General features: G+C 60.7%; 1 protein-coding gene across 2 annotated transcripts in view; it reads right to left on the reverse strand.

The window, feature by feature from the left end:
* LOC138843573 (phosphatidylethanolamine-binding protein 4) overlaps positions 1 to 27,839 on the reverse strand; it is a 196,775-nt gene that overhangs the window by 11,531 nt on the left and 157,405 nt on the right. For both annotated transcript variants that reach the window (XM_070048173.2, XM_089302015.1), the window contains exon 5: positions 432 to 477. In XM_070048173.2, coding sequence (XP_069904274.2) covers positions 432 to 477 — 46 coding nt within the window. The remainder of the gene's footprint in view (positions 1 to 431; positions 478 to 27,839) is intronic.

Genomic DNA, 27,839 nt, shown 5'->3' on the forward strand with positions numbered 1-27,839 from the left:
CCCACAGCCAGTGGCCGAGCTGGGCGTGAGAGCCAACCCACGGGCTGCCCCAAGTTCGGCTGCCTCCCTGCGCCGTGAGGCTCAGTCTTATGCTGCCGTTTGCAGGAAGGGGATCTGAGAGGGAGGGGAGCTGGGGGGGTAGTTGGGGAAGGGGAGGGCACCCCAGTTAGGAGCGAGGGCTCTCCAGTCTGGACAGCCCCTTGCTGGCCCTGGGCCCGGCCAACCGTGCCACCTGGGGCCGACAGTCTGCCCGTTTCATCCTCTTGAAAAACGGAGCCACTGCCAGTGGCGGGCTGGACCGGCTGCTGCAGGAGAAACCAGAGCCCCCGGTGGACGGTGCGGGAGGGGTTTGCCTGGTGAAGAGCACCAGGGCACTGCCTCACCAGATCGGCCCCTGCTGCGGGCCCCGGGGTGCCGGTGTCGGCGCCTACCTGTTAACACCTGGCCCTGAATCTTCCCTTTCTTCAAGTCAGCACCCTGGAAGAAGACAGGCAGGGCCCTGGGTCACTCCGGGGGCTCCACACTTCAGTGCCCAGGGTCCTGGGGAGCGGGGGACCCCTGTGGGGTTTGCAGTGGGTGCCTCAGGGCTGAGGGTGGCTTGGAGGGGCCGGCCAGACTGCCTGACCTCTGGGGAATCCCAGTGGGACCCTCCTGGGCACAAAGTCACCATCAGCCTGCAGAGTCTGCTCCCAGCGGGGGCAGGGGCTGGGGGCCCTCGGGGCTCCCTCGTTGGCCCAGTCCCCTCTCTGGGGCACTCAGAACTTCAGGCCACCTGAGTTGGGGGGGGGTTTAGGGGGAACGCTGATTCTGCAGCAGTTTCTCCCTCAGCCTCGAGCTGACTTGGCCCCTGAGCCGCGGGCGGTTTTTTGGCTACTGAGGCAGCCTCAGTTTCCCTCCCCCCCATCCCTCCCCTCCGCTCAGTGTCTGTGGGATAATGAGCACCCCCCCTCCGGGGGCGGTTGCTAATTACTGTTTGTGCAGGACGGGGAGAGGCTCAGATGAAAGCGACTGGAGCCGGGCCCCTGGGTCCGTGCCACGGCTCAGGGCCTCGGGCCATGCCAGGGAGCCCTGCGGGCCCCTAGGTGTGGGGTTTTATAGCCTTAATGATGGTGATTAGGGTGGCTCTTAATTGATTCTGCCAACACCTAACTGTGCCCTGGCCCCCTGTCCTCCAAGCCCTTTTGGGTGCAGCCCCTGCCCTGGCCTCCCAGAGGTGCTCAGGTGGGGGGGATGGGTGAACGTGGGAGGCCCCCTGGAGTGGGGAGAACAGGGTTGGGGGGAGAGTCAACCCTTGGCTCCCCCTTTGCCCCTTCCAAAATCCACCTGGCCTCCTCCCATTCAGGCTGCAGCTCGCCTACTGCGGCTCTCACTCGGGGCCACTTGCGCCAGAGATCCCGCTGCCCCAGGCTTGTCCCTGTCTGTCCCGGCCACCTTCAGCCGGGAGAAGGGGCAGGAGACTAGCGGGACAGACCCTCCACGCTTGCTTGTCATACCCTGTGAAGGTGGTGTCTCTGCCCTGCAACGCCCAGCCGCTGTCTCTGACCCTGATCTTTCCTGCTTGGGAGCCTTGACCTTGAGGCCCCCATGGACGCCAGATCCGCCCTGACCCTCTCCCCATGCAGGCTGGACCTGGGCCCCAGGACAAGGCCGAGGGGTTGGAGAGTGGAGGCCCTTCCCCTCGACACCCATCTCTTCTGGAAGGAAGAGGTAAGGACCCGCAGGGACCAAGCAGTTCCTCTCCTAGAACAGCTCCTCTGGCCGCACTCCCCGGCTGGACAGAGCCTGGGGCCCAGCCCAGAGAAGCCAGCCCAGCCTCCCTCCTGGTTCTTTTCCAAGGCAGCCCAGCCAGCGGTTTGTTGAAATCAAACAATGGTAACCCAAGCAGGCTGTTCTTTGCAATCCCCCGCCGGCGGCAAGGGTCCCGCCCTTGGTGACGAACAAGTCCTCTCTCTTCCCAGAGGGGGCTGGGGCGGGGAGCTCCATGGAAAGTGTGACCTGTAGCCTTGCTCAGGGTGGGAAGCCTGACCTTCCCCTCCCTGTCATCACGGGGGCCAGCCCGGCTGACACTGTGAGAACCCTTGGGGCTGGGTTCGCCGAGGCCAGTGTTGGCCCTTCCTGCCCGCCTTCCCTGCCCTCCACTGGGGCACGGATGGCATGTAGACCACTCAGTCCTGCCAGGGAGCAGGATCTGTCCCGGCTGGTCCTCGCTGGTGGGAAGAGCAGGGACAGACGCGGTGGCGGAGTGGGGTCAGCATGGCTTCCAGTTACTCAGGTTGGGCTGAGGATTGGCCAAGCTCCCTGCAGCTGTGAGCCTTCCCTCCCTGGTAAGTCCGAGAACTGATACCTGGGAGGAGCTCAGGAAACCCGCTGAGCCCAGAGATGGAGTGACGTGTGCAGTGAGTGGAGGATGCTGGGACCCGGGGCTGTGTGGCCTGGCTCCCTGAGCTCTTCCTGTGGCTCCTCTGGGGTGGGGGAGGTTCTGCTTTTGGAAGACCATATTTAAAATACCTAACACCAGGACCCATCCCATGTCAGGTCCCCTAACGTCTCCAGGGGTCAGCCTATCACATCGAGGGGGCGGGGCTTTGCCTCAGTGGTGAAGATGCCAGTTGGCCCGCTCACATCACACGGCAAGTGCCTGGGTTCCCTTCCTGGCCCACAGCTGTCCGCGAGGCAGCAGTGACGGCTCAAGTGCTCTGGGCCCCTGCTACCCCCGTGGGAGACCCAGGCTGTTCAGTTCCTGACTCCCGGCCTTGGCCTGCTCCAGCCCTTGGTGTTACAGACGTTTAGGGCGTGAGCCAGTGGGCGGCAGCTCTGTCTGTCCGTCTCTGCCTCTCAAATTAATGAATGTTCTAAAGGGTGTCCCATCTAGCCTGTGGTCACTGCAGGAAGCCGGGGCTCTCTGGGGTTGGATGAGAACCCGGCTAAATTTCGGGGAGAGTCCGGGGTGCGGTAAGGTCTGGGCGCGCTGTTTGGGGCACTGGACTAGGAGGGGGTCCTGGAGAGGCGGGGGTGTGCACTTGGGGAACACACGCAGCGTCCCTGTCCCTTTGGAAGGAGGACCTGCAGGAGGGGGCAGTGGCCCCACAACCTCGGGTCTCCTCAGCTTGCCGGGCTGCCCCCCACTAATGCCCTCCCCCCAGTGCCAGGTGCCCTGCCGCCAGCCTGCAGGTGTGCTGGCGCCTCTTAAAGGCGACGACGGGTCCTTTTCCTTACCAGAGCTCAGACAGATGTGCTTTCAAAAAGGAGAGAAAGGGGGGATGTTCATGCAGAACCTGCATGCAGCGTAGATGTCATTCTGACTCTCCGAGCACGGGGAAGCTCACGACAGCAGGTCACGAGCACCCCAGGTACCGGGGAGTGCGCCTGGGGGGACGTTCTGGGTTCCTCCATGTGCCAGGGACTGGGTGGCTTAGGAAGGCGACTCTTTTCCTTATCAGCATCCCCTGGGGACAGGAAGTCTGGTACCCGTGACCTTCCTGTCTAGGGCAGGGGTAGGGGAAACCACGCCATAGAACCTGAAATGCACAGGATGTGAGCAAACAGTAGAGGGGCCAGTGCTGTGGCACAGTGAGTAAAGCCGCCGCCTGCATCCCATATGGGCTCCAGTTCGAGTCCTGGCTGCTCCACTTCCCATCCAGCTCTCTGCTATGGCCTGACAAAGCAGCAGAAGATGGCCCAAGTCCTTGGGCCCCACCACCCACATGGGAGACCCGGAAGAAGCTCCTGCTCCTGGCTTTGGCCTAGTCCAGTCCTTGGCTGTTGTAGCCATTTGGGGAGTGAACCAGCAGATGGAAGACCTCTCTCTCTCTCTCTCTCCCTATTTCTGTAACTCTACCTTTCAAATAAATGAATAAATCTTTTTTCCCCCACCCATGTGGGAGCAGGGGCCCAAGCACTTGGCCATCCTCCGTTCCTTTTCCAGTCACATTAACAGAGAACTGGATCAGAAGTGGGGCAGCCGGGTCTTGAACTGGTGCCCATATGGGATGCCGGCTTTGCAGGCGGTGGGTTAACCCACTGCACCACAGTGGCTGCTCCATAAATAAATCTTTAAATAATTTTCACAAAGAGAGTAGGGGCTTCTTTTCCTTAGCAGTCAGTTTTGGAGGTACACTCACCCGCGGGCACCTGTGCATACGTGTGTGTTCGTGCATGTGTGTCTAGGGTACTGGGTGCCGGCTCAACTGCCTGGCCTAGGAATCAACACAAAGTGCTCTACTTGCAGAGAAGGGGCTGGACCCTGGATCCTGAGGTTTTCATCCCAGCTCCGCCCCGCCTCAGGGCCCACTTGGTGAGACACTTGGGCAGAGACGGGGCTCATCGAGGGTCGCAGCACCGTATTCCAGGACCAGGGTGACACAGACCATCCCACGGGACTTGTTCTGAGTGACTTGGCTCAGATCAAGATAGACAGAGCGCCGTGCGGCTGTGCGGGAAGCCAGCACAATAGTCCATCCCCACCGTTATGATCTTATTCCTGATGAGCGTTCGGTGAAGATTCTCCAAGGTGCTGCCCAACCCACTGACCTCACAATGTCCCATGTCCGGAAGGGCGTGCACTGGACTGGAAAGAGCCCAGAGACCGTGCAGCGGCCCAAGGGCAGGGGCTGTGTCCTGCCTGCCCTTGTAGTTCCTGGGATGCTTTGCGTATGATGGGTTGGGCGCTCTGGCCCCCTCCACCTCCCCTTGCCCTTGCCAGGTCAATAAACTCTACTCCCACCCCTACTGTTGGTTTCCTGTCCCCATGGGGACACCCCGAGGGCTGCAGAATTGGTGGTGGTGGGGTGGCCTCCAGCGGTACTCCTCCCTGCCTGGGGACACCCCTTACGTAGGTGAAGGCTCTGTGCCTGGAGTTTGTCTGTGAGGCCTGCTGGGTGGGGAAAGGCCCGGCTGTCGCTGGTCCCAGCAGGGATGCAGGCCTGGTGTCTCGTTCCCCTTCAATTACCTGCACGCAGCCGGCCGCCCACCTGGGCCTCTGCTCAGGCCCCGGGCACTCGCGGGGGCTCGGGCTCGCTGACCCCCGGCTGCAGGAGGTCAGTGCGCATTTCCTCGAGTGCGAGGGAGATGATTTAATCTCCTCACCCACCTCTTCCCATTTGGCCAGGAGGAGCCAGTCGCTCTCCAGGCTGGCTTCAAAGCTGCTTTTGGGTCTCTGGGAAGTGAGGGGAGTGGGCGTCTAAGGAGTCCCTACCTAGAAAGGTGAGGCAAAGAAAGGTGTCGTGGGGATAAGGGGAGATGGGAGAGAGACCCTCGAGGGGGCAGGGCAGGGAGAGAAGAGACGCTGGGAGCAGGGTTCCGGGTTCCCCCATGCTGGCACCCCGCAGGGAGGCTCCTTGAAGCCTGTGAGCTGCCAAGGGCAAAGGTCAGGAAACAGCTCAGGACTGGGTGCATGTCCTGCTGCCCCCTCCCCGGCGGCCCATGCATCCTGCAGGTAGCAAAGGGCCAGCCGGGCGCTGGGGCCCTCCCCCAGCCTGGAGAAGACCCTGCCCCAGGGAAAACACTTCCAGGCCGTTAGCCCATGGCTGCTGTTCTGCCCTGGGCCTGGGGAAAGCCGCCAAGGTGGATGCAGTGGGTCTGCTGGGAGGGGGGCGAGGTGCAGGGGCGAGCCCCTGGGAGCTGCGTGCTCCAGGCTCCAGGCTGTGGCATGCCCAGTTATTCTGTACATCAGAGTCCCTCAAGCAATACAGCCTCGTAGTCCTGATAGGACCCCTCCCGGTACCTGCGTGGGCGGTGGGTCAGTGGTGGGGGCTGTCTTCAGGATATGCCAACAGACAGGGCAGCAGGGTGTGTGGTCTTGGCACAGAGGGGGCAGTGGGACCCCCAGGTTCTGATAACTAGTCTGGAGTTGGCTGCTTCCCGGGGTCTCCAGATATCCAAGTGGGGTGGGGCTGATTTGGTTCTTGGAGTCAGGAGTTACCTAGATGGGAGGAGTGTTGCCCACTGTTCCACTCTACTCCACGACACTGGCTTAGAAGCAAGATTTCTCAAGGCCAAGGTCGAGGTTGTCTATGGCATGGAAAGTATAGGCTGTCCAGGCCAAGTGGTTTCTGAATAAATCCTGCTTTGCACTTATGTGTGTGTGCATGTATGTGTGGGCGTCTATGTGCATGTGTGTCCATGTGTGTGTGTGTGATAATATCCAGCACAGGGTTGGCCTCGAGGAACGATACCCGGGGAGAGGCACAGATGAGCAAATGAATGCGAGTCTCTGGGTTGCAGATGGAAATATAAATAAGGCGGGGCCGGTGTTGTGGCACAGTGGGTTAAAGCCCTGGCCTGAAGCACCAGCATCCCATATGGGTGCTGGTTCTAGACCCGGCTGCTCCACTTTCCATCCAGCTCTCTGCTATGGCCTGGGATGGCAGTAGAGGATGGCCCAAGTCCTTGGACCCCTGCACCCACTTGGGAGACCCAGAAGAAGCTCCTGGCTCCTGGCTTTGGATCTGCCCAGCTCCAGCCATTGCAGCCAACTGGGGAGTGAACCAGTGGATGGAAGACCTTTCTCTCTGTCTCTACCTCTCTCTGTAACTCTTTAAAATAAATAAAATAAATCTTAAAGTAAATATAAATAAGGCACCGTGTGTGGTACTGAAGAGCTCCTGGCCTAGTCGGGGAGATCAATCAATGATCAATCAATTGATCACACTACCAGGTGAGGGAAGGTTTGCCTGCTTGGAGGTGGTGTTGGGAGCAAGCTGTGGGAGGGAGGCTGCACTCTGCCTGGGCCCTGGAGGATGTACAGGAGTTTTCTGGTTTTCCACTGCATGAGGCAGGGAAGGGGAAGGCACCTTACGCTGAGGAGACGGCCCCCTGAAGCTGGGAGCAGCGTGCAGGTCTGGAAGACTCCAGGCGAGGCAGGGCCGTGGGCTGGGGCGAGGCTTGACCGTTGGGCGACGCTTCAGGCTTCTGAGAATGGAAGCCACCAGCAGCCTCAACCTGGGGTCTGCAGACCCCCAGGGAGGCCTTTCCAGTGTTCCAAGTGCATGCCAGCAGCTGTGTCCCAGGGGGTCACCAGGGCAGGCTGGCCCAGCTGCCTCTCCTGTCCAGGAAGGACGTGGGCAGGCCTGAGCCTGGGCAGCTGCATGCTAGCACTGAGGCCTCGCTCAGAGCAGGTGAGTCTGGGACTCCTGCCCCCCGCGCTCCCCCCAACACCTGCCTTGTGCAAATAATGACTATTATTATTATTACAAGAACCATGTGTGCATTCTCTCTCTCTCTCTCTCTCTCTCTCTCTCTCTCTCTCTTTTGACAGGCAGAGTTAGACAGTGAGAGAGAGAAACAGAGAGAAAGGTCTTCCTTCCGTTGGTTCACCCCTCAAATGGACGCCATGGCTGGCGCTGCACCAATCTGAAGCCAGGAGCCAGGCGCCTCCTCCTGGTCTCCCATGGGGTGCAGGGCCCAAGCACTTGGACCATCCTCCACTGCCTTCCTGGGCCACAGCAGAGAGCTGGACTGGAAGAGGAGCAACCTGGACAGAATCTGGCGCCCCGACCAGGACTAGAACCCAGGGTGCCGGCACCACAGGCAGAGGATTAGCCAAGTGAGCCACGGTGCCAGCCATTGTGTGGTCATTCTTTTAAACAACCAGAAAAAAAAAGTTTCAAAACACAGAAAAGCCCTAGAAATGAAAAGACCCTCCTACTTCACACCATGTAAGCTGGCCTGAGGACACCCCCACTTTCTTTAAATTTGGTTCCCCGAGTTCTTGCCACACAGGTACCAGCTTTGAGCCCCTGACGCCTCTGGGGCCTGCGCTGGCTGGGGCTCCCCTGTCCGGCTGCCTCGGGGGTACCTCCTGCCCGGGGACCCTCGCTGGAGTCACTTTCAGGTGTGGGGGACAAGGTGGCTGCTCTCCACCTGTCACGGGTCCTCTGGCTCTGGGTGCAGGCTCAGGGGTAGGGGTCGCAGGAGAGTGGGAAGAGAACAAATCAAGAACACGACATACGCGCTCATTAAACCCTTTCCACCTTGAGGCGGACGAGATGGACGAAGGCAGCTGGAGCGCTAACACCGTGAGTTGCCAGCTAACCGTGACGACGGTGCAGCGGGGTCAGCTGGGGCTAAAGACGGCCATTTCTAGATCCTCGGGACAGAAGTCAAAGCTTCCGGCACCCCAGCGGGTTGCTGGCAGGCCTCGTTTATCTGCGATCATGTCATGGGGCGGGGGTAACTGGCTCTTCCTCCCCAGTACCTTCCTCTGATACTGCAAGCCTTCCATGTTTAGCTCCCCAGCGCCCTTGCTCTTGACTATTTGGGATGCCATCTCATTAAAACACCAGTGCTTGTCTCCTTGGCCGCAGTAGGTGGAGAACGCTTTCCGTACTTTTGATCACCACTGTGGCTGGCACCGCACCCGGCTCATAGCCACCAGACCTCCACGCTGAAAAGCCAATGCAGACGGCACGCCCCATAGCCTCCCACCTGCTCGCCCTCCCTGGGGGCCAGCCACTGAGTGTTAGCGAGTGGGCACCATGGAAAAGAAGGGGGATCCCCTCTCGCGGGGTGTGTAAGGGCAGCAGGTGCCTCACCAGGGCTGGGTACGAATTTCACGGCTACACTGCTCTGGTGCCATGCACTTGGGCTTCTCTGGTCTCTGGCAGCCGCGAGACCCGGCCATCGAGGGGAGCTAGGCTGTGTCTAACACCGACCTGGGCTCCGAGCCCAGCGGTGTCACCCACGAGCTGCGCCATTTGGAGCAGGACGTGGAATCCCACAGCACCCCGCTTTGCGTTCCTCTACAGTGCCAACAGGGTGACCGCATAGCCCTGGCTCCCTCACCGAGTTGTCGTAAAGATGCAGTTAGGAGCTGGCATGTCATGAAGTCCAAGTGTGGAAGGGCCACGGCTGGGCTGAGCTCCCCACTGAACCCTGAGTGGCAGCTCGGAGGCTGCCCGGGGAGTGGACAGGCCCGGGGCTGAGGGGCAGACGCTGCCTCTGGCCGCCTGCGGAGACCCCAGACCCGCCCTGCCGGCGCTCTGGTTGTGTCCCCCAGTAGGGTCAGCCTAGTGAGGCTAATGGCCGTGCCGTGGGCTCTGAGGTTACTCAGCTGTGACTGTGGAACTCATCCCGCTGGGCCTGGCTCACCCAGGGCGCGCGGAGCGAGTGGCATGCGATGTTTGTTAATACGCTTTGATGAAGGGCATTAATATCTCTTTAATGATACCATCTGAGCCTGGCCTCCTTCCTGCTCGTCCTCCTCCCCAACTTCTCTCTCTGTCCCTACCCCCCGCCCCCCAAGCCCGTGGAGACACGGACCCACCCAGTGGCTCTGGGGAGGTTCGGAGCCACAGCTGTCGGCTGGGCTTGGGGGGCGGCCTCAGAGACCAGAGAGAGGAGGACCCTGGGTGGGGAGCAAGTTGGACGCCACTGGCTCTGGTGTTTCATGGAAACTTGGCCAGAAACCGCTTGGTGATGGGAGGGACGGAACCAAAACAGTGGCGAGGCTTTTCCAAAACGGGTGGGGAGGGTGCAGCGGGGGTGGGGGTGAGACCGGCGCTTCAGCCCTGGGAGCAGGACCCAGGGGAGCTGCGTCCAAGAGGGCCCTGGTGGCAGCAGTGAGCCAGGCAGGGGAGGGTGGCAACGTGCCCACACAAGACGCGTGCACAGGTCCGCCCACGCTCACACGTGCCCTTACATGCTCAAGTTCACGCATGCTCACACACGCCCAAGTACAGGAGATGGAATTCCCTGAGGGCCCACGGCGCTGTCCAAGTGCAAGGGTCATCCACGCTCACCCTCGCCATACTCGCTTTCTCACACACACTGGCACACTCACACACTCACACTTCCAGGCGGCCCTTCGGGGCCGAATGTCAGGGACCGAGCACGACGCAGATGACACAGGACCGGGGGGGGGGGCGCTGAGGACGGGGTCGGTGACAAGGCTGAGGATTGGACCGTGTGGTGAGGCCAGGTGGATGTGGGACTCTCTAGACCCCTGACAGATGGGTGGCGAGGACCGGGTGTGTGAGTCGGGACCCAGTGCCCGAGGGACAGGTGGGAGAGAGGTGGCTGCAGGCCCTGCCTGCCTCCCAGGGCCACAGGTAGGAGTGGCAGGTGCAGCGGGCAGGACAATTAGGAAAGGAGGCAGTTAATCCCTAAAACAAACAGGGCTTGGGCACCTGCAGCCCAGCCAGGGAAGAGGGAGCTGCAGGGCTCCCAGCCTGGCCGTGATGGCTGCCTGGGGACTCCCCCGTCCTGCACAGTGTGGGCCTGGCCTCTCCGATCCTCCCAGCGCCCCTCGGCCCCCTCTCTCCCTCCTTCCCACCCTGGCTCTCTCTGCCAGCCAGGAAATGGCCAGCTACCTCTGCCTGCTCTGCTGCCGCCCTGTGCCATCTGTGGGGTGACGGTGGTCCCTGGGAAACCAGGCCACGAGGACTAGGCTTCGAGGGGTGGAATGCAGACTGGGAGCGGCCACCTTGGCCTCCCTGGGGGAAGTGGGCGGAGCCAGCTTCCTGGGTCCTGCTCTAGCCCTGTCGTCTCCTCTGCCCTACTTTACGCTTTCCTCCTCAGCTCCGGTCGGAGGAGGACGTGCAGTCCACACTCTCCCGCTCCCTCTGCCTCTCCTGGTCTCTGGGCCCAGGCCTGGGGCTGCCTGGTGAAGGGGGGGGTGCTCTGTGGGAGAAGGATCCAGAATCTTGAGCCAAGTTCCATGCCCCCAGCGCTCTCCAGAAAGTGTGAGAATGAACGGGCACACGCAGTCCAAGCCCCCTCAACCGCTCTCTTTGCTCCTTTTATGGGCACCAACAGGGAGACAGGGGACTGAGACCCCTGCCCCTAGCGCCTGGCAGCTCAGGGTGTGCTGCGCCTCTGTGGCCTTGCCTGCCTGTGTCAAGCCAGGCTTCACTTGTCAGGGCCCAGGGAACGGCACGTGTGGCCCACCAGGGACTGCCGGGGCTGGGACCGGGGCTTGCGCTCGTGGCTGGGTCACCTTGCCTGTGCAATCACCCCACAGAGCATGAGCATGGCTGAGTTCTGGAAGTACTGCCCCGACCTTAGGCTTGTCCCCTCTGTCTCTGGACAATGCCAGCAAGACGAAGGGAGACCTGTGGCCCAGCCTGGCAAGGCTGGCTGACCCTGCCTGCCCAGCTGAGCCCAGCCGCTTCTGGAGCTGCCAGCAAGGCCATGCTCCCCGCAGGCAGAGAGCAGGGCTGGGGTGGCGCGCACTTGGCTCCCTCCCCCGTGCAGGACATGGCCGGTCTCTCAGTGTGTTGAAATGAGAGTTTTGCACAACATTGAGGAGGGCCCAGTCTTTCGAGGTGATTGTGCCTTGGGGGTGCGAGGGAGACGGGAGGAAAGGGCACGGGGTGACAGCAGGGAAGAACCCCGAAAGGGGCCAAGGGGCAGCCTGCCCACTTCCTGGGCCTCCCGTTCCGGGGCTTCCCCTCCCGCGCAAAGCCCACCGCACTGCAGTCCAGGGTGGGCCTCCGCCCAGGTGGAGGGGCCCCAGAGGAGTCAGGCTGGTCAGTGAGCTCTGCCCCAGGGAGCTGAGAGATAGAGAGAGAGAGAGAGAGAGAGAGAGAGAGAGAGAGAGAGAGAGAGAGAAACTTTTCGCCGTGAGCAGTTAGTTGCCCTGGTGGCTAAGGTTGCAGCTGCACTCAGGCAAGGGGGCTTTAATGAATGCAAACGACAGCTGATTAATCTGCCAGCTCCGAGCCCCTGCTCCTCTCTGTGGGGTCTGGCCACGCTCCATTCAACCTCGCTAGCCTGCACCAGCGGGGTGGGCTTCAGCCTATTACCACCGGCGCCCCTCCCCCTCCCCTGGGCCTCTGGCCTGTCACGCAGGGGGGACTCTCTGGCTTTCCCTGGATCCAGGCCCCTGCTGGATCTGTCACTGTGGTCCCCTCTGGTCGTGTGGCTGCCTCTCTGGGGACAGGCAGGGGGCAGAGTGCAAGGGGCGCCCCCAGCTACCTGGGTCCTGGGGTTTATGTGCAGGGCTCCGTTCGGGAGGTAGGCGGGGCACAGCCTAGGCAGTGACAGGTGGATTATCTGCGGGCCCTTCCTTTGCTGCCTGTGGCTCTGAAGAAGCAACCAGGCCAGGAGATACAGGAAAGAATTGGGGCGCGGAGGGAGGACCCCCTTTCAGTCCCAGTTCCCTCACCCTGCCCTGGCTCCTGGCTGCTGCCAGTTCAGCTCGCTGGTATGCAGCTCCTGCTAGGTGTGTGTGTGAGAGAGACACACACACTTAGACATGGGAGCGAAGACAGAGACACACGCCTGGGAACAGGATGCAGAGCAGGCTTTGTGGGGGTTCAGGGAAGGTGTCCTGGAGGAAGCCACACAGGTGCTACTTGGCAGAGGAAGGGGGGAAAGCTGCCAGCCAGGGTGGCGATGCCCCCTATGCCAGACTCCAGCTCCCAGGGCAGGGCCCTAAACAGCACCCACCCCCTCCACTTCCTCAAGAAGTCCCAGGTCCTGTCTTGTCCGCTGTGAGCTGAAGGACCCTCCTGATTCCAAGGGGAGGAACGTGCAGAGCAGCGAGTCAGACCTGGGAGTGGAGAGGCCCCGGACCACCTCCTGGGCCAGACCCCGCCCAGCAGCAGAAGCAGAGCTCCCTTTTGGGGGGAGAACCCCCCCAGTTTCTACTGCAATAAAGAAGGGGCCCCAAGCGCTCACCACAGTCTCTAATGATGGGGTTGGGGTGTAATGAATATTTCTGAGCTCATAAAACAGCCTAATGACAGTCCTCACTTCTCCGACCCCTTTCATCCTCACCTGTTCCCAAAGCAGAAGGGACCATCCTGGGGGCTACCCCCTGCCCTCGCCCCGGGGGCCAGATGGCAGCCACAGACCATGCTGTACAGGGTGGGGGTCCCTGGGGAGGCTGGGCTTCCTCCTCCATGCCTTAGCTGGTCAGAAATGTAGGTCGATGGCTGATAGCGGCTGGCCTTAGGACTGGGCAGGGGTTGGGGAGGGACAAAGCGCATACACCCTGATTCTTAAGGAAGGGCATCAACGCTTCAGGATGGCAGGGAGGCTGAGAAAGAGCCCGCCCGCTGCGCCCCGCCCCCTTCCTCTGCCCAGTCCGGATAGGCATGGCCTGAGTCATTCCAGCCTCAACCTGGCACCTGAGCAGCGTGGCTCCCGCTCCCGCTGCTCCGGGCGGGGGGCGGGGCCACCTGCTGAATCACTAGCAACACCTGTGTTTTGCTTGGGAGGTCTCCGGGGCGCAGGGACCAGCCAAGCCTGACCCTGTTTGGCTTCCTGGAGCTTGGTGAGCTCACAGCCCCGGGTGTTGTGGCTGCAGGCCAGTGTGACCTGCTCTGCAGGGAGCATTTTTAAAGAGATACTTGCCCCTGTGTTCCCAGCTCAATGAGAAACTCAAGTCCTTCTGGGAATTCTGCCCCGGGCTCTCTGATTGGCCAGGGGGAGGTATATCACTTGGGGGTGAAACACATGGCAGGGACACGGGCGGGCGATCCAAGCCATTTGCCATGGACAAGCCCTTGGGGGTGGCCAACAGCAGCCCTTGGAGGAGGAGGGAGGCCCAGGCAGGTGCCTTTGTGCTTCCGAGGGTTCCGCTGGTGTCTAAATGTGGTCCCCTGGTCAGAGCCTGGGCAGGAGCCACGACCCACCAGGCTGGGGTCTGCCAGTGGCGAGAGACTCGTTGATGACTCAGTCTGTAGCCTCAATGTTCCCATGAGGCGTTGGCCCGGCCCTGCCTCTGGGCACTGTGTGGATAATTGGGGTCAGCAGAGGGTACGGGAGCCCGCGAATGCAGGTGCGCAGGCCCCTAACCAACCTCCCCTGTTTGTTTCTGTCAGCTTTCCTTGGAGGGAGTCACCCCCTGACAGTGCCACGTCCCCGGGGGCAGGGGGCAGGGGGCAGGGGGCGTGCATTTAGGCCTGACTGCAGGAAGGGGAGGTTCGGAGGGGCACAGGTTCTGGATATGGTACTCGCCCCTCTCGGCTGTACAGGGGCTGGGAACCCTGCTTCCCAGCAAGCAGACAGGGTGGGGCCCAGCAGCCCCCGTGTGCAGCCAGGGAGCCCGAAGCCCGTATCACAGCCCCGGTCTGGGTCCAGGTGTCCTGGCCGGCGATCTAAAGTCCTCCTGACTCATCGGCCAGCGTTTCTTTTCGCCAGCACCTTGGAACAAAGGGGTCAGTGTTCACAGCCGATTCTTTCCCCTCTGCTGGAATTTCTCTGGCGACCCTGGGCGTGCTCACCGTGTTGGGAAGGGCAGATCTGGATCTTCCTAAGACTCCTGGCTGCTGCCCAGGCCCGGGGGCACAGGACTTTTCAGAGGTGCACTCTAGCCAGCACCCTCTCAACCTGCGGGACTTGGTGGGAGTAGGGGCTGCGAGAGGGGTGGGCGGAGGGAGTCCACACGGCCCTGGCCTGGGGTCTCGGAGGCGTAACCTGGTGTGGGAGGGAGACGTGGAGGGACATGGGGTGGCCTGGTGATTCTGGGGGCCCCAGGGGCAGCTGGCTAGAGGTTTCGCCCTGTCTAGCTCGACCAGTGAGAGCGGAGGAAATCTGCCTCCAGCTGTTTTCAGTCTCCAGTGCCCTGCTCTGATTCCATTTCGCTGCAGCCCTGTTTGCACGACTTTCTCTCCACACAGCCTTCCTCTGTCACCCTTGTCTGTGCTTTGTCTCGGACAGTGGCTGCTCCCCTCTGATGAGTGCTGAGTGTTTGGGGCGCCAGGGGAGGAGCTCCCAGGCACCCAGTTCCTGCCTGGCCCGAGACTTCTCCCTCTCCCCAGCACCCTGCAGAGCCACAGCAGGACCAGAATGAAAGGTGTTTTTCATCTCATAGGTGGATGCCCTTGGCCCAGCTCAGTGCTGTCTCTGCTTAAGAGAAGCTGGGTGCAGGCGACTAAATGGGGCGCTCAGGTGTCAGTGGGATAGAATCGAAGGGCAGCCCCCCCACCCCCTGTCTGAAAAATGCACCCGACATGGGGTGGAGAAGCCTTTTCCCATCACTAGCTCCCCTTTCTTTCTTTTCTCTCTCCCTTCCTTTTGTATCCCAAGAAGCGTGTGGCTTGATGGAAACCATCAGCAGGACCCCCGGGTCCCACCTGTCGTATCTGGTCCCCCTCCCGCCTTCCCGTCTCTGCTGTTCCAGCCTCGCCCTCCCCACGCTCTCTCCTGTGCCCCTCCTCTTCTCCTCTACCCCTTCCCCAGCTCGCCACCAGGAGCAGGGCTCTCTGGACCTCCGACCACGCTCCGCCTCCCCCAACTCGGGCGCTGTCCAGCACGGTGCGCTCAGCCACTTCCAGCACTGTCTCTCCCCTGCCATGTGGGGCCACCGGACGCTTCGAAGGCAGCCGGTGCACCCGAGGAACGGCGTTGTGGAAATAATCATTGCATTTTAGTCCAGCTCAGCGGGAGGAGCCCCGCGTAGCCAGTGGCCGTGGTGCCAAACGTCAAAACTGCAGGTGATACCCTGGGCTGGGGTCCCCGGGCTCCTCCAGCCCTTGTGCAGGCTGCCCTCACTCCCCGAGTGTCTCACTGCCACCAGCCGGTGTCCCTCTCACACTCAGCCTCTTGGCCTAGGACCTGTGAGTGGACACAGAGATCTGGGTTCTGGGCCTGGAGCTGCATGGCCTTGGGTGAGTTGCTTGTTCTAGGGGTCACAGTGGGGAGGCTGCTGGGATTGGATCTGGGTGAGCCCATGTGAGCAGCCAGGCAGGTGGCATTGCATGTGTGTGCACGCATGTGCGCAGGTGCGTGTACACACACACACACCCCTGGGGGAGCAGGGCTAGCAGAGGCAGCCGCGGGTCCCTGGCAGTAATGCTCCTATTAGCTGGATGGTGCCTGAGCAGCCAGTTTCCCAGAGGAGGGCTGAAGGCTGACTCCCCTGCTGGCAGGCGCTTGCCTGCTCCCTGGCCCGGCTGCTCCAACGGTGCCTAGACTTCCTTTTTGGCCATAAAAGTCTCCCGGAAGAGGCTGCGCGCACAGTGCCCTCGGGGCGTTCTCAGGGAATGTGAGAGTGTGTGAGCAGCCTGCGCCTGCGCAGTGGAGCGGGAGCCTGGGGCGTGCGCGCTCTCCCACAGAGCCACGGACCTGGCGGGGAGACGTCTGCCCCAGCTTGGGTGGAGGCAGGTTGGGGAGGGGGGAGAAGGCCGGTTTTCGGCTGGACGAGGGCCCGGGCTTACGCAAGGCTTATACTCAGTCAACTTGAGCAATGGGGATGCATGCGCGTGCACACACACACACACACACAAGCATGCATGGGGGTAGGGAGGGAAGCGCTGGATCAGCCTCTGCCCTCCAATGGCCTCCCCAGCCCTGGACTGGTCCTAGGTTATTTGGCGTGACGGTGCCTCCCGCTGAGACTGGATGGCTCATTGAGTGGGTCCTGGATGGCAAGCGGAAAGCGGCCCCTCAGCCAGTGTTTAATGGACTGTGGTCCGGCACGGAGAGAAGAGACTGCCCTCTCTTCCTGCCCCGGGAGTCCTGGGTCCCAGACCTGCTTGGTTGGGGCACAGTGAAACTGGATACCGGGTGCCTGGGGCAGAGGATGTTGGAGGCTTGTGAGCCTCCTCGTCCACCATTCGGGTGCTCAAGTCCTTGGCCTCCACCTGCTGTCCTCTCCCCCCCCACTCTCAAGTGTACTTAGACGAGGTGGTCCCTGGGGTGAGGCTCAGAGGCCACCAGCTTCCGTCAGCTGGGCGAGGACACCCACAGGTGGTCCTGGGTCCCCTCCCAACACAAGCAGCCGGCTCCCGATAAGCGGGCGAGGCCTTTTCTGGGCCATCTCATAGAGCCCAGCAGACAGGGAAACCAGCACCAACAAGGCTGGGGTGACCTGGTGCAGGCCTGTCTGGGGCCAGGGGACCAGGATGGGTGTGAGGACTGGGCATGGGGGGACCCTGCAGAGCTCTGGGACTGCATCTGCACCTGCGCCAGGGGTGTTGCCACCTTGGCTGGGAAGGTCTACAAGTGGCTTTTTTGGTCATGCGTGGCATCAGCAAGGAGGCTGGGGAGTGTGTGGCTGCTTCGTCCCGCTGCCCCTCCTCCTCTGAGCTCCTCTCGCTTTGCGTCTGTACCTCCCAGCTCCCAGCTATGGCTGGGCAGCCGTCTCCCCTGACTTACGACCGCCCCGTATCCTGCGAGAGCTGGAAGCCAAGCCTGCCTCAGGCTCTGCCCGTGTCCTCCCTCCCTGGACGGCGCTGTCACACACAGGGTACGGCCACCAAGCCTGGTGTACTGACTTCCTCTCTGTCAACCTGAACGTGGCTGCTCCTCCCCTTGCTCTGAGCAGCTTCCCCGTCCAGGTGGGCAGCTGTGCTGGCTGCAGAGGCACGGGCGAACTGCAGGCGATGAGAGCCAGGTCCACCCTGCATTTTATAGGAGAGCAAACCCAGGGCCTCGGCACCTGCCAGGCCAGATACAGAGGGGCAGTGTGAGTCCAGAACCGAGCTCTCCGAGTCCCGCTTTGAGATCCTTTATAATAAATGCATGCTGTCATTTTCCTACGGGCTTGGATGTGCATGGGCTGGTGCTGTGATAAAGTTATCTGGGCAGAGGTGGGTGGTTCTGTGCACACGCTGGCATTTAAGGGGCTGTTGATGGGCCTGATTCTCCAGTGACTCCTGTCTCATTTTCTGTGGGAAGGTAGGACATGCCCCGTGGGGGCTTGGTTTGCCCCTCACTGTCCTCATCCTGGCTGTGGTCACTCCTTCGAGGAAGTTAGGTGGCAAGTAAGATATGCCAGCTGACCCACTCCCCCACCCCTAGGGGCACACGGTGCTCCCCTCCACCCCAGCTCCTCTTGGTACCAAGAGCTAAGGAGCCAATCAGTGCAGAGCATCCACCCTGATGAACTGTTAGAGAAATAAACAAGATGTGATTGTGCCGGGGTGGGGGGGGGAGGAGTTATATCAAAAGTATCTCAGAAAGGAAGAAAGCCAAAAAATATTTTTTTATATGAGATGCATGGATGGGGGGGGGTTGGGAGAGAAAGAGAGAGAGAGAGCGAGAGAGAGAGAGAGCGAGAGAGAGAGAGAGAGGGAAAAAAAAAGCCTGGGTAATTAACTTAATAGGTTTCTTAAAGAATGCCCTTGTGAGTGATGTTCAACACATTCAAGTGTTGACAAGAAGGCATTGAACTTGACGCCCACACAGCGGGCAGAAGCATGCTCTCGGCTTCGACACACCTTCTTTGTCTGAAACTTGTAGTAAAACTCGGTGCCGGGGTTGTGAAATCTGCCCTGGTGAATCTGAGTGGCAGGGGCTCCAAGGTCAAGCCCCCCACCCCTCTAACCTCTCGGGACAGTTGGGACTGGCGGGGGTGGTCATTTTGAATTGAAGAAGGGGGGTGGATGCTACCACCGGGCAGCCTTGAGATGATCTTGTGCCCGGGAGAGACCTGGGGAGCTCCGAGGGCCCCCAGGACGAGCTGCACACTTGTGGGGTGGCCAGAACGCTGCTCTGCCGCTCCCTCCGAGCCCCAGCTGCCTGGTGGGGAGAGCTTGGGTCTGATTCCCAGGGACGTTGGAGACTCTCAGCCTTCTCCATCTCAGGGAAAAACGAGTGGAGGAGTGTTGGAGCTGTGTGGTTTCCCTTTGTCTTAAGTCTGCGTGCAGGGAGAAGTCCCAGACCACTGGTGGGTGGTGGAGCAGCAGGCCTTGCCTGGGAGAGGAAGTGTGTGTGTGTGTGTGTGTGTGTGTGTGGTGTGTTTATACCTTTGTGTTTAAGGAACACTTTGGGTTGCTCTTGGTTGAGACCACAGGAGCCTAAATTGCCACTCCTGCGACAAAGGCCAGCCTCCTTTGTCCACACAGCCTGCATCAAGGGCCCTGGGGAGGGACCAGGCTCTTGGCCTCTTTGCCCACTGCGCGCTCTGTTTGCCCTCCCTGCCCCAGCACCACCCAGCCCTCTGGTCGGGCCGCACTCACCCACCCTCTCTCGCTGTTGCAGTATGCCTTATCAGGATATCCGAGTTTTCAGGCTGGGACCTGACTCACAGGGACTGCATCACCACGAGGGCAGCCCAGCCCATAAGACGGAAAAAAAAAAAAAAAAAGGTGAGATACGGGTGCCTTTGTGCACCAACTCTTCTGTCTGACACTCGACAGAGAACTACTTTGCAAATGAAGTAACCCACGTCTGTGGTTACTTGGCCTGCCTTGAGACGGCGCATCTACAGGGAACCATCCAGAAACCCCCAGCTGATGCTCAGGGCTAATGGGTGTCCAGCCTGGCACCCAAGCTGATGCCTGAAGTCCTATACCAAGACTGCGTGTGCCCCAGGGTGTGGTGGGGAGACTGGGTGAACTGGACATTGCCCCTTTGCAAACGGTAGTCAGTCCTCGCTTGCATTGGCAAAGTCTGGACCAACCCGTGCTCTGGGGATGCAGTGCTGTGTGTAGACGCTGGACGCCCACAGGCAGTGCTGCTCTCCAGGGAACAGGGGATCTGGGAGTTTGCGCACACTCCTTGGGGAAGGGAGCGGTTTCTCATCTCTCCGCCTAACTCCCAAATACACGAGGGCATGAGACGGTAATGCAACAGGTGACGCCTGTTCATTTGCCAGCACAACTTCCTGCCCCGTTCTCCATCACGGAGAGGCACGTCTCTCCTTGTTCTGACGGTCCCAGTGGACCATCTGAAAGCCTTTATCATATTCTGCACCTGCCCGACTGCTGCAGGTGTGCAGCGGCCACGCCCTGCCCGAGTGCCTGCCAGGTGCACAGCCAGCGCTGGGAGCTGCAAGGTGTACAGATAGTACTATGTCCCACGGTTCCTGCCCTCCAGGAGAGTTCAGTCCCCGGGAGCCACAGAGCTGTCCACGCCGTCCCTGGGAGTCCCAGAGAATGGACACTTCCTGTCCTGGAGCCAGGGCACACGTGACTATCCCAGAGACATGAAGGTTTGCAGAGACACCCCCACCTCCCTGCGTCGAGACTGGGGGTGGGGAGCACAGCTTCTGGTATTAAACTCCTCCTGAAAGTCATAAGTCATTTCCCGGGTAGACACCTGTGCACACTTCTTAGTTTCGACGAAACGGCAGAAGCAGAGCAGGGAAGCCGTGGGGGTGTTGCACGCGGACAAAGGTGCGGGGCGGGGGGGCTTGCCCTGCAGAGTGGGCCAGGCGAGGGCTCCATCTTGCTAAGTGCTTCCCAGGCCACCACTGCTTGTAAGGGGTGAGTAGGGGGCTGGGGAGGGGAGCGGGCAGGGCGGGAGCCAGGGACCTGGGCTTTGCTGTGCCGGTGGCCGCCCCAAGCATCAGGTTTTGGACTGAGACTGAAAAGTCTCTGGACCAGATTCCGCCGCTCCTGCGTGGGATGTGTGAGGGGCTGGAGCTGGCAGGCAGGAAGCGGGTGCAGATGGGCTGTCCGGACAGCTGTGTGGGAACGGAGCACATCTGTCCGGCTGTGAGTCTGGCGGGGCCCCTCCCCACAACCTCACTGCCGAGGCCACGTGTTCGCAGGGTGGGGGTGGTCCGGGTTTGGGTCCCAGATGGGGAGAGGGACGGGAGAGGAAAGTCTGAGGATAGAGGCGGGAGTAAGAGGTTGCCCAGGCTCCTAGGTTCAGACGGAACAAAAGGATGACTCTGCGGGCTAGGGGGAGGCAAGGCGGGACAAAGAGACATAACTGTGCCTGCTTAGACATGGGCCCTGGGCTCTCAGTGGTTCCTGGAAGAAGCCCCAGGGTCTGATGCCTGCTCCTGGGGAGGCAGCCCCGTGGCCTCTGCTGTCCGGGCCACTCGCTCAGGTGCTCCCTGACGTCTTAGGCTGTGGCGGTCACGGTCCCTTTCCTATCTGGCCCGCTGGGCTGTGGGTGTGTTGGGACCCGCTGGGGCCTGGTCTCCTGCTTTGTAGGATGCGCAGGCTGTCCAGTTTGTTCAATGGGTGATTTCGTGGCCTGACGCGAGGCAGGGTTTCCTATTGAAGACCTTGGCATTCTCGCTTTGGCCTTCCGCACTGCTGGGAACGCTCGCCCGCCCGAGCAGAGCCTGGGAGAGATCTTGGGGTGATAGGCGCTAGGTCAGATGTCTGGGCAAGAATTCGCTTGCAGGCCCCGGGGCAAGCTAGGCAGGGGAGGGGAGAAGACTGTTCTAGCAACTGTCCGCACTGACTTGGCCTCCTGGCCGCTTGCCTGGCCTCCTTGGGGGCCCTCTGTCCTCCCTCTGTGCAGGTGGTCACCTGCTTGGCGTGGAGCCAGAGGGGCAGGAAGTTTGGGGCTCAGAGCCCTCACCTGTCCCTCTGATGGCTTCCCCCATCTCTGTTTTCACAGAGACGGGAGTTTGAGGCCTAGATCCGCTGTGTGGCCCTGGCTGAGTCGTTTCTGCTACCCACTCCAGTGTTCCCATCTGTAGTGGGAAGGCTGGACTGGGTGCTCCTGAGATCCCTTCAGCTCTTTACTGCCAGGGGGCTGCCGGCTAGGGAACAGGGTCCTGAGAGCCTGGAAGGGGCTGGGGGCTTTCCTGTAGGTTAGGCCGTGGAGACCCCTGCCCTGCTTATGGACTCCCGACCTCACCCACTTGCTGCCATGGTCTCTTTCTGGATGGTTTGTTCAATTCCTGCCCCGGGGTCAAGAGATCTGTGGGAGTGACTCTGAAATCTTTCTCCCTCCACCTACTCCTGATTTTCCGTTATCTCCTAAGGATAGCAGAGGTGTGCAGAGGCAGTCAGGGAGGGCTGAAGTCCCCAAGGGGCCAAAGCATGCATGCCCAAGGCAGGCACTGTGGCACAGAGGCGGGCGGCCAGCATTCCATATGGGCGCTGGTTCGAGTCCTGGCTGCTCCACTTCTTTTTTTTTTAAGGTTTATTTATTTATTTGAAAGATTACACACAGAGAGAAGGAGAGGCAGAGAGAGAGAGAGAGGTTTTCCATCCACTGGTTCACTACCCAATTGGCCGCAATGGCTGGAGCTGTGCCTATCTGAAGCCAGGAGCCAGGAGCTTCTTCTGGGTCTCCCATGCAGGTGCAGGGGCCCAAGGACCTGCACCATCTTCTACTGCTTTCCCAGGCCACAATAGAGAGCTGGATTGAAAGTGGAGCAGCCAGGACTTGAACTGGTGCCCATATGGGATGCTGGTACTGCAGGCTGGGGCTTTAACCCATTGCGCCACAAAGCCGACCCCTGCTCCACTTCTGATCCAGCTCTCTGCTAATGCACCTGGGAAAGCAGCAGAAGATGGTCCTAGTACTTGGGCTCCTGCCACGCACATGGGAGACCCAGATGGAGTTCTGGGCTCCTAGCTCTGGCCTGGCCCAGCCCTGGCCTTTCAGTCATTTGGGGAGTGAACCAGCTGATGGAAGATTTTTCTCTCTCTTTCTTTGTCTCTCCCCTCTCTAACTATACCTTTCAAATAAATATTTTTTTTGTATTTGACAGGCAGAGTTAGACAGTGTGAGAGAGAGACAGAGAGAAAGGCCTTCCTTCCGTTGGTTCACCCCCCAAACGGCTGCCACGGTCGGCGCGCTGCACCGATCTGAAGCCAGGAGCCAGGTGCTTCTTCCTGGTCTCCCATGCAGGTGCAGGGCCCAAGGACTTGGGCCATCCTCCTCAGCCTTCCCAGGCCACAGCAGAGAGCTGGATTGGAAGAGGAGCAACCGGGACTAGAACCCGGCACCCATATGGGATGCCGGCACCACAGGCGGAGGATCAACCAAGTGAGCCATGGCGCTGGCCCAAATAAATAAAATTTTTAAAGACATGCATACCCTCCCCTAAGATCATTTCTTTCATCATCAGCTGTTATCACTACTGTGAAATGTCTACTCTTCTTAGTGTGGGTGACTGGCCTCAGGCACAGCTCGCATGGGGGCTTCTGACTCCAAGACCGGCATGGGGTAAATGCGACCCCTGGCAGGAATCGGGGCCGTTGTCCAGAGCCCAGATCCTTGAGAGGGGCCTTCCTGTCTGGGGCACCTTCCCCGCTAGTGCCAAGAGCTGTGGGGTTGCAAGACCGGTGTGGGATTGCGTTGGAGGCAGTGGCAAGACACAGGCAGGAGGCGAACAGCTAGCGCCTCCTCCTGGCCCCATAGGGCTGGAGCAGGCCTGGGCAGAGCTGGCGCGGGGAACCTTGGCCCCTGGGGCTCCCAGAGGAGCATCCTCCCTCCCCTGAGACCCCTAACTCCGGGAGAGCCCCTGGCTCAGAAGTGCCAGCCAGAGTGAGCGAGGCAGCAGTTATGTAACCGGCTAAGCTGCTTGTCAACACTGGTGACTAATGCAGCCTGCTCTGGGTCTCGGTGCTTTGCTGTGAGCTGCACAGAGGCCACCGGAGCTTGTGGCAGCTTCTACCCACTCTGCTGGCCTCGGCCACTGTCGTGCTGCCCATCAGACCAGGGAGGCCTGTGCTCTGGGCCGGTTTGGGGGGATACCTGGCCTTGTCCAGTCCTCTGGCCTCGAGCCCCAGGCCCTGCAGGTCGCAGGCTCCCTGGGCGATGCTAGCAGCCTGTTGCTGCTGTTTCAGTTCCTGCTCTGAGGAGCACTGAGCCCATCCCCACGGCAGGGGGCTGCCCCGGGAGACACAGACATGGATGGAGGGCGCCGGCGTTCATCTGGGGCCAGGCCACGGAGGAGCGTTCGGCCCATAGCTTTCCCCATAGCCAAGGTTCCCCCAGTGCCGGGGATCACTTTTTTTTTATTCCCGCACGGCCGGTGGGAAAGCCGAAGCTGAAAGCGATCGTGTCTTTTGCCAAAGCTGCTGGGGTCTGAACTCCCGCCTCGGGGACTGCGAAGGCCCTGCTGGCTCTGACGCTGCTGCCTCCCCCACCCTGTGGCGTTCCCCGAGCTGGCTCCTGACACCCTCGGCGATGGGCTCACGCATGGCGGTGACCTCATGGCAAACACCCAGCTCGACCCGGAAGATGACGCTGCGGCTTCCTGCCGCGAGCAGTCTCAGACATGACCTCACTCCGAGTCCCCCGGGTGGGCTGCAGCAGGGTGGGGAGTGGAAGAGGAAGGCACAGAGAGGGCCAGCAGCTCGCCTGAGGCCACACAGCCCCCCTGGCAGGAGCGCTACGCCTGCGAGACCTCTGGGGCAGTTAGTGAGCTAGATGGGTGTCACCCCCCCACCCAGCCCCGAGATGCAGCAACTGGGGTGCTCCTCTTGGCGGGGGGGAGGGGGGCGGGGGCATGACTCAGAGGTGAACTTGCACTGTCAACTGGATCCACGTGAAGAGGGGGTGGCGTGGGGCTCTCAGCGCAGCCTCCTGCATGGCTGCCCAGCTTCCCTTGCCTGGCACACGTGGGTTCACGTGGCTGGGCTGCGAGGGGGCAGAACTTTGGCCCCTGGGGTCGTGGGAGCTTGGGAGGACATCCCTGTGACTCTCAGCTTTTCCATCTTTTGTTTGCAAACCAGATACCCCGACTCCATGACAGAGGATGTCGTGTGCACAGTGTTCCTTCCAGCTGACCCCGCCTGGGTGCCCCAAGCCCCGTCTCGGCTCCTAGCTCAGCTCTACGTAGGCGCCTTGTGAAAAACGGCCTTGCAGCGACCGGGCATCCAGGGGCATGGCCCTGCGTATGCGTCTCTTCCCTGTGCTGCCTTTTCCACGCGGTGACTACAGCACCCCTGGGCAGCCCCGCGGGTGGGCGGGCTTTTTGGAAAAGCTCCGGTCATAAGGGTTGGTGGGCCACAGGTGGTTTTAGTCATATAATCTGTGCTTCCTTTTTTCTCACAACTCCTTTAAAATTATTATTACTATTATTTTTATTATTCTTAGAGAGAAGGGACAGGGGGAGTGCTCCCACCTGCTGGCTGACTCCTCAAATGCCTGCAGGGGTCAAGGCCCGGCCAGGCCAAGTCTGGGAGCTGGGGTCTCACTCTGTCTCCCACATGGGTGTCCGGGACCCCAACTACCTGAGCCATCACTGCTGCACCCCAGGAACCTGGGGTCGGGAGCTGGAGCCAGGAATAGAACCCGGACACTCTGATGTGGGACACGGGTGTCTTAACTGCTAGGCCGGATGCCTGCTCCTTCTTAGGACCCTTTAAGCCTGTAAAAGCTGTTCACCACTCATGGGCTTCACAGCCAAGCCCTGGATGGCCTGCAGGCTGCAGTGTGCGGGGACCAGCTTCCCTAGCATGAAGGTGACGGGGTGGGAGTCAGGGAGTAGACAGACAGAAGAGGCCGGGAACCTGAGCTTCCTCCTTGCCTGGCCCCAGGCCTTTGGAGCGCTCATGTAGCCTCCCGCAGACTTGCACCGTCTGCGCTGTGGCATGATTCCTGCCTGCTTGCCGATGGCTGCCGGAAGGGCAGTGCCTAACAAGTGCCGGTCCTATGGCAGGTGCCTGGAGGACTCTCCAGGGGCGACTCTGTCCTTGCTGTGGTGGAGCGGACAGAACTCCTTCAGGGTCTGGGGCAGGTTAGCACGTGACTGGGAGCCAGGATCGTGGGGCAAGGGGAGTGCCATGGGCGGTGGCTCTTCACCCGCTCTGGGCAGCACTGACGGGCTCTGCTGCAGCCCGGGGGCCGGGGACAGCGGCAGGACCCATGGGGCGGAGTGACCACAGCAACATGGAGAGAGGCCCAAGAGGGAGGCAGGTGGCTGTAGGCCCAGAGGAGACCGCTATGGTGGGCAGATGCCCAGGGCACACCTGGTCCCCTTGGATCCTGTCTTCTTGTCAAGGGAGAAAGCCGAGAAGGGCCGCAGTGCAGAGGCCTGCGCTGAGCGGGGACAGCCAGCGCTTTGTCGCCGCAGCAAAAGCGAGCGCGTGCAGAGGCAGCGTACACCTCGGCGCCAGCTCCCGACAAGCCTGGGCTGGGCTGGGAGCACCCGGCATTTGCTCCATCTCAGGGCTGCGGGTGCTGGAGCCTGGGGTGAGGGCTGCCCGGCCCTCTAATGTCCCAGAGCCTCCCCTGAGCTGAGTCCTGCCCAAGGGGTCGTCACCAGGCCAGAGGACACCCAGGCCGGCGGGACTCTGAGAGACGGAGGGACACCTGCAGGTCCTCTTCCAGCCACGGAGGCCAGGGCCAGCCTGGAAGACCCAGCAGGTGACACGGGGCAGGGTGCGCAAGGGTTGGGTCATCTCCAGGCCATTTGTGTGTGCGCCTGCAGCTCTTCCCACGTCGGAAGTCCTGGTTCCTTCTTTCCCTGGTGAATTCCTACTTATTCACAGCAGCTTGAAGGTCACCTCCTCAGGGAAGCCTCCCAAGCCCACCTGTCCTTACACTGCTGGGGGCAGGGCAAGCCCAACTCAGGCACTCATAGCACCCTTGTCCTTGTGCAAGCTGCTCTCCTGGGTCATCTCTTCCAACACGTACAAACGGCCATGTTCTTATGCCCATTTCTCAGACGAGCACACGGAGGCTCAGAGCAGCCACGTGACCCAGCTGAGCCCACCTGGCTGTTGCGAGAGGAGGCGGGATCTGAGTGTCCTCCCTGCCAATCACCCTGACGTTTCTTACAATCACCCCGACACATGGGCTTGTACCTGCCTCAAGCAGAGACGGCGGCTTCCTTGGCTGACCGACTGACGGGCCTTTGCTGCCCCAGTGCATGGTGCAGAGTACGATGCACACAGTAGGTGCTTATGGGGCGAAGGCTGAAGAAAGAGGCTGAGGCCGCTGGGGGAAGCTGGGGTGCCTGAGCAGGAAGGGCAGGAGGCGGAGTGGCTGGGGAGCCGTGTAGGGTCCGGGCGCCCTGGGGAAGGGCAGGAGGTTCTGGTAGGGCCCGTGCCCTTCCATCTGGGCCCCGCAGCCTAGTCAGGGTACCGGAGCAATGCCAGGACCCGCTAGCCAGCAGCTTTGGGGTGCTCTGCAGGCAGTGGGAGTCCAGAATCCAGGAGTGCTTCCTCTGATCCCTGGACAACTCACACGGGAGCAGCCTGGACTCCAGCCCCGGCAGGAGCCGGCAGTCTCTCCCTGCAGGCAGGGCCTGGGCTGCGGGATCCTGGCTGTGACTCTGCACCTTGCAGGCGGGTTTGGAGTCCAGGAGTCCAGGGTGGGCACAGTGCTACTAGTAGGGTTATGGCAGCTGCTCCGGCTCCCCACCACCACCAACCTCACCTCTACCCCGGGAGGTGGGGCCTGCCCTGTCCCCAAACCCGCAGCCTCCCAGCAAGCTCAGGAGTGCCTGGGAGGTCACTGCCCCCCAGACCTGGCAGTCCACAGCCATCGCCCCTTGCGGGTGAGCCTCTGGTCAGGGAGCCGCGAGCTGCACCGCGCAGCTGCTGGGACAGGCCCTTGGAGCCAACCCCGGAAAGCACTCAGCTTGCCCGGAAGAGAGAGGGAGGTGAGCCCCGGGGAAGGGGGGAGGCGGGGAGAGCGAGGACACCCCCCTGCGGGCCGCGTTCTACAAAATGCATTTGCCAGCGTCTTCCTCTGGTCTGTGAGGCCCTTCTGCTCACTGCTCTGTTTATACATGATAGACAACTAATTAACATCCAAACCTCTTGGAAGGTCTTCTCAGACGTAATGTTCTGACAGATTATGTCAGCAAGGAGCACTGATTTGTCTAAGCATGGATCACATTGTTTCAGATTGAATGAGGTGAATATTAAACTGCTTTAAATGTACTCTTCATAAAGTACTAATTACACACTCCCAAGGGAGAACAGCCAAGGAATACTAAACAGCAGAGAAGTCAACAGAGGGTTCTTTTTATAGTATGTTGCTGGGCTGTTTTTCTGTCTCCTTCCTTCTCTCTCTCTCTCTCTCTCTTTTTTTACAGTAAAATCACAGCACGCTAAAGAATACACATTTATAGCACAATGCTTCTCATCTAATTACATGGCAATCATTAGTCTTAAGCTGGATGCATTATATTTTCTTTGATATATTATGCCTAAGGCATAACTCTGCATTTATTGCCGCTACCGGCAGATCTGAGTTCCCGCACCCCCCGTTCCACACCCCAACTCCTCTCTAACCCCCAGCCCTTTATCAAATTATCTAGCCCCTGCCGTTAGCTTGCTTCTTGTCTCGAAAGA

This window comes from Oryctolagus cuniculus, chromosome 8 (genome assembly GCF_051225735.1).
Source record: "Oryctolagus cuniculus isolate XC-2025 breed Fujian yellow rabbit chromosome 8, ASM5122573v1, whole genome shotgun sequence".
Lineage (NCBI taxonomy): Eukaryota > Metazoa > Chordata > Mammalia > Lagomorpha > Leporidae > Oryctolagus > Oryctolagus cuniculus.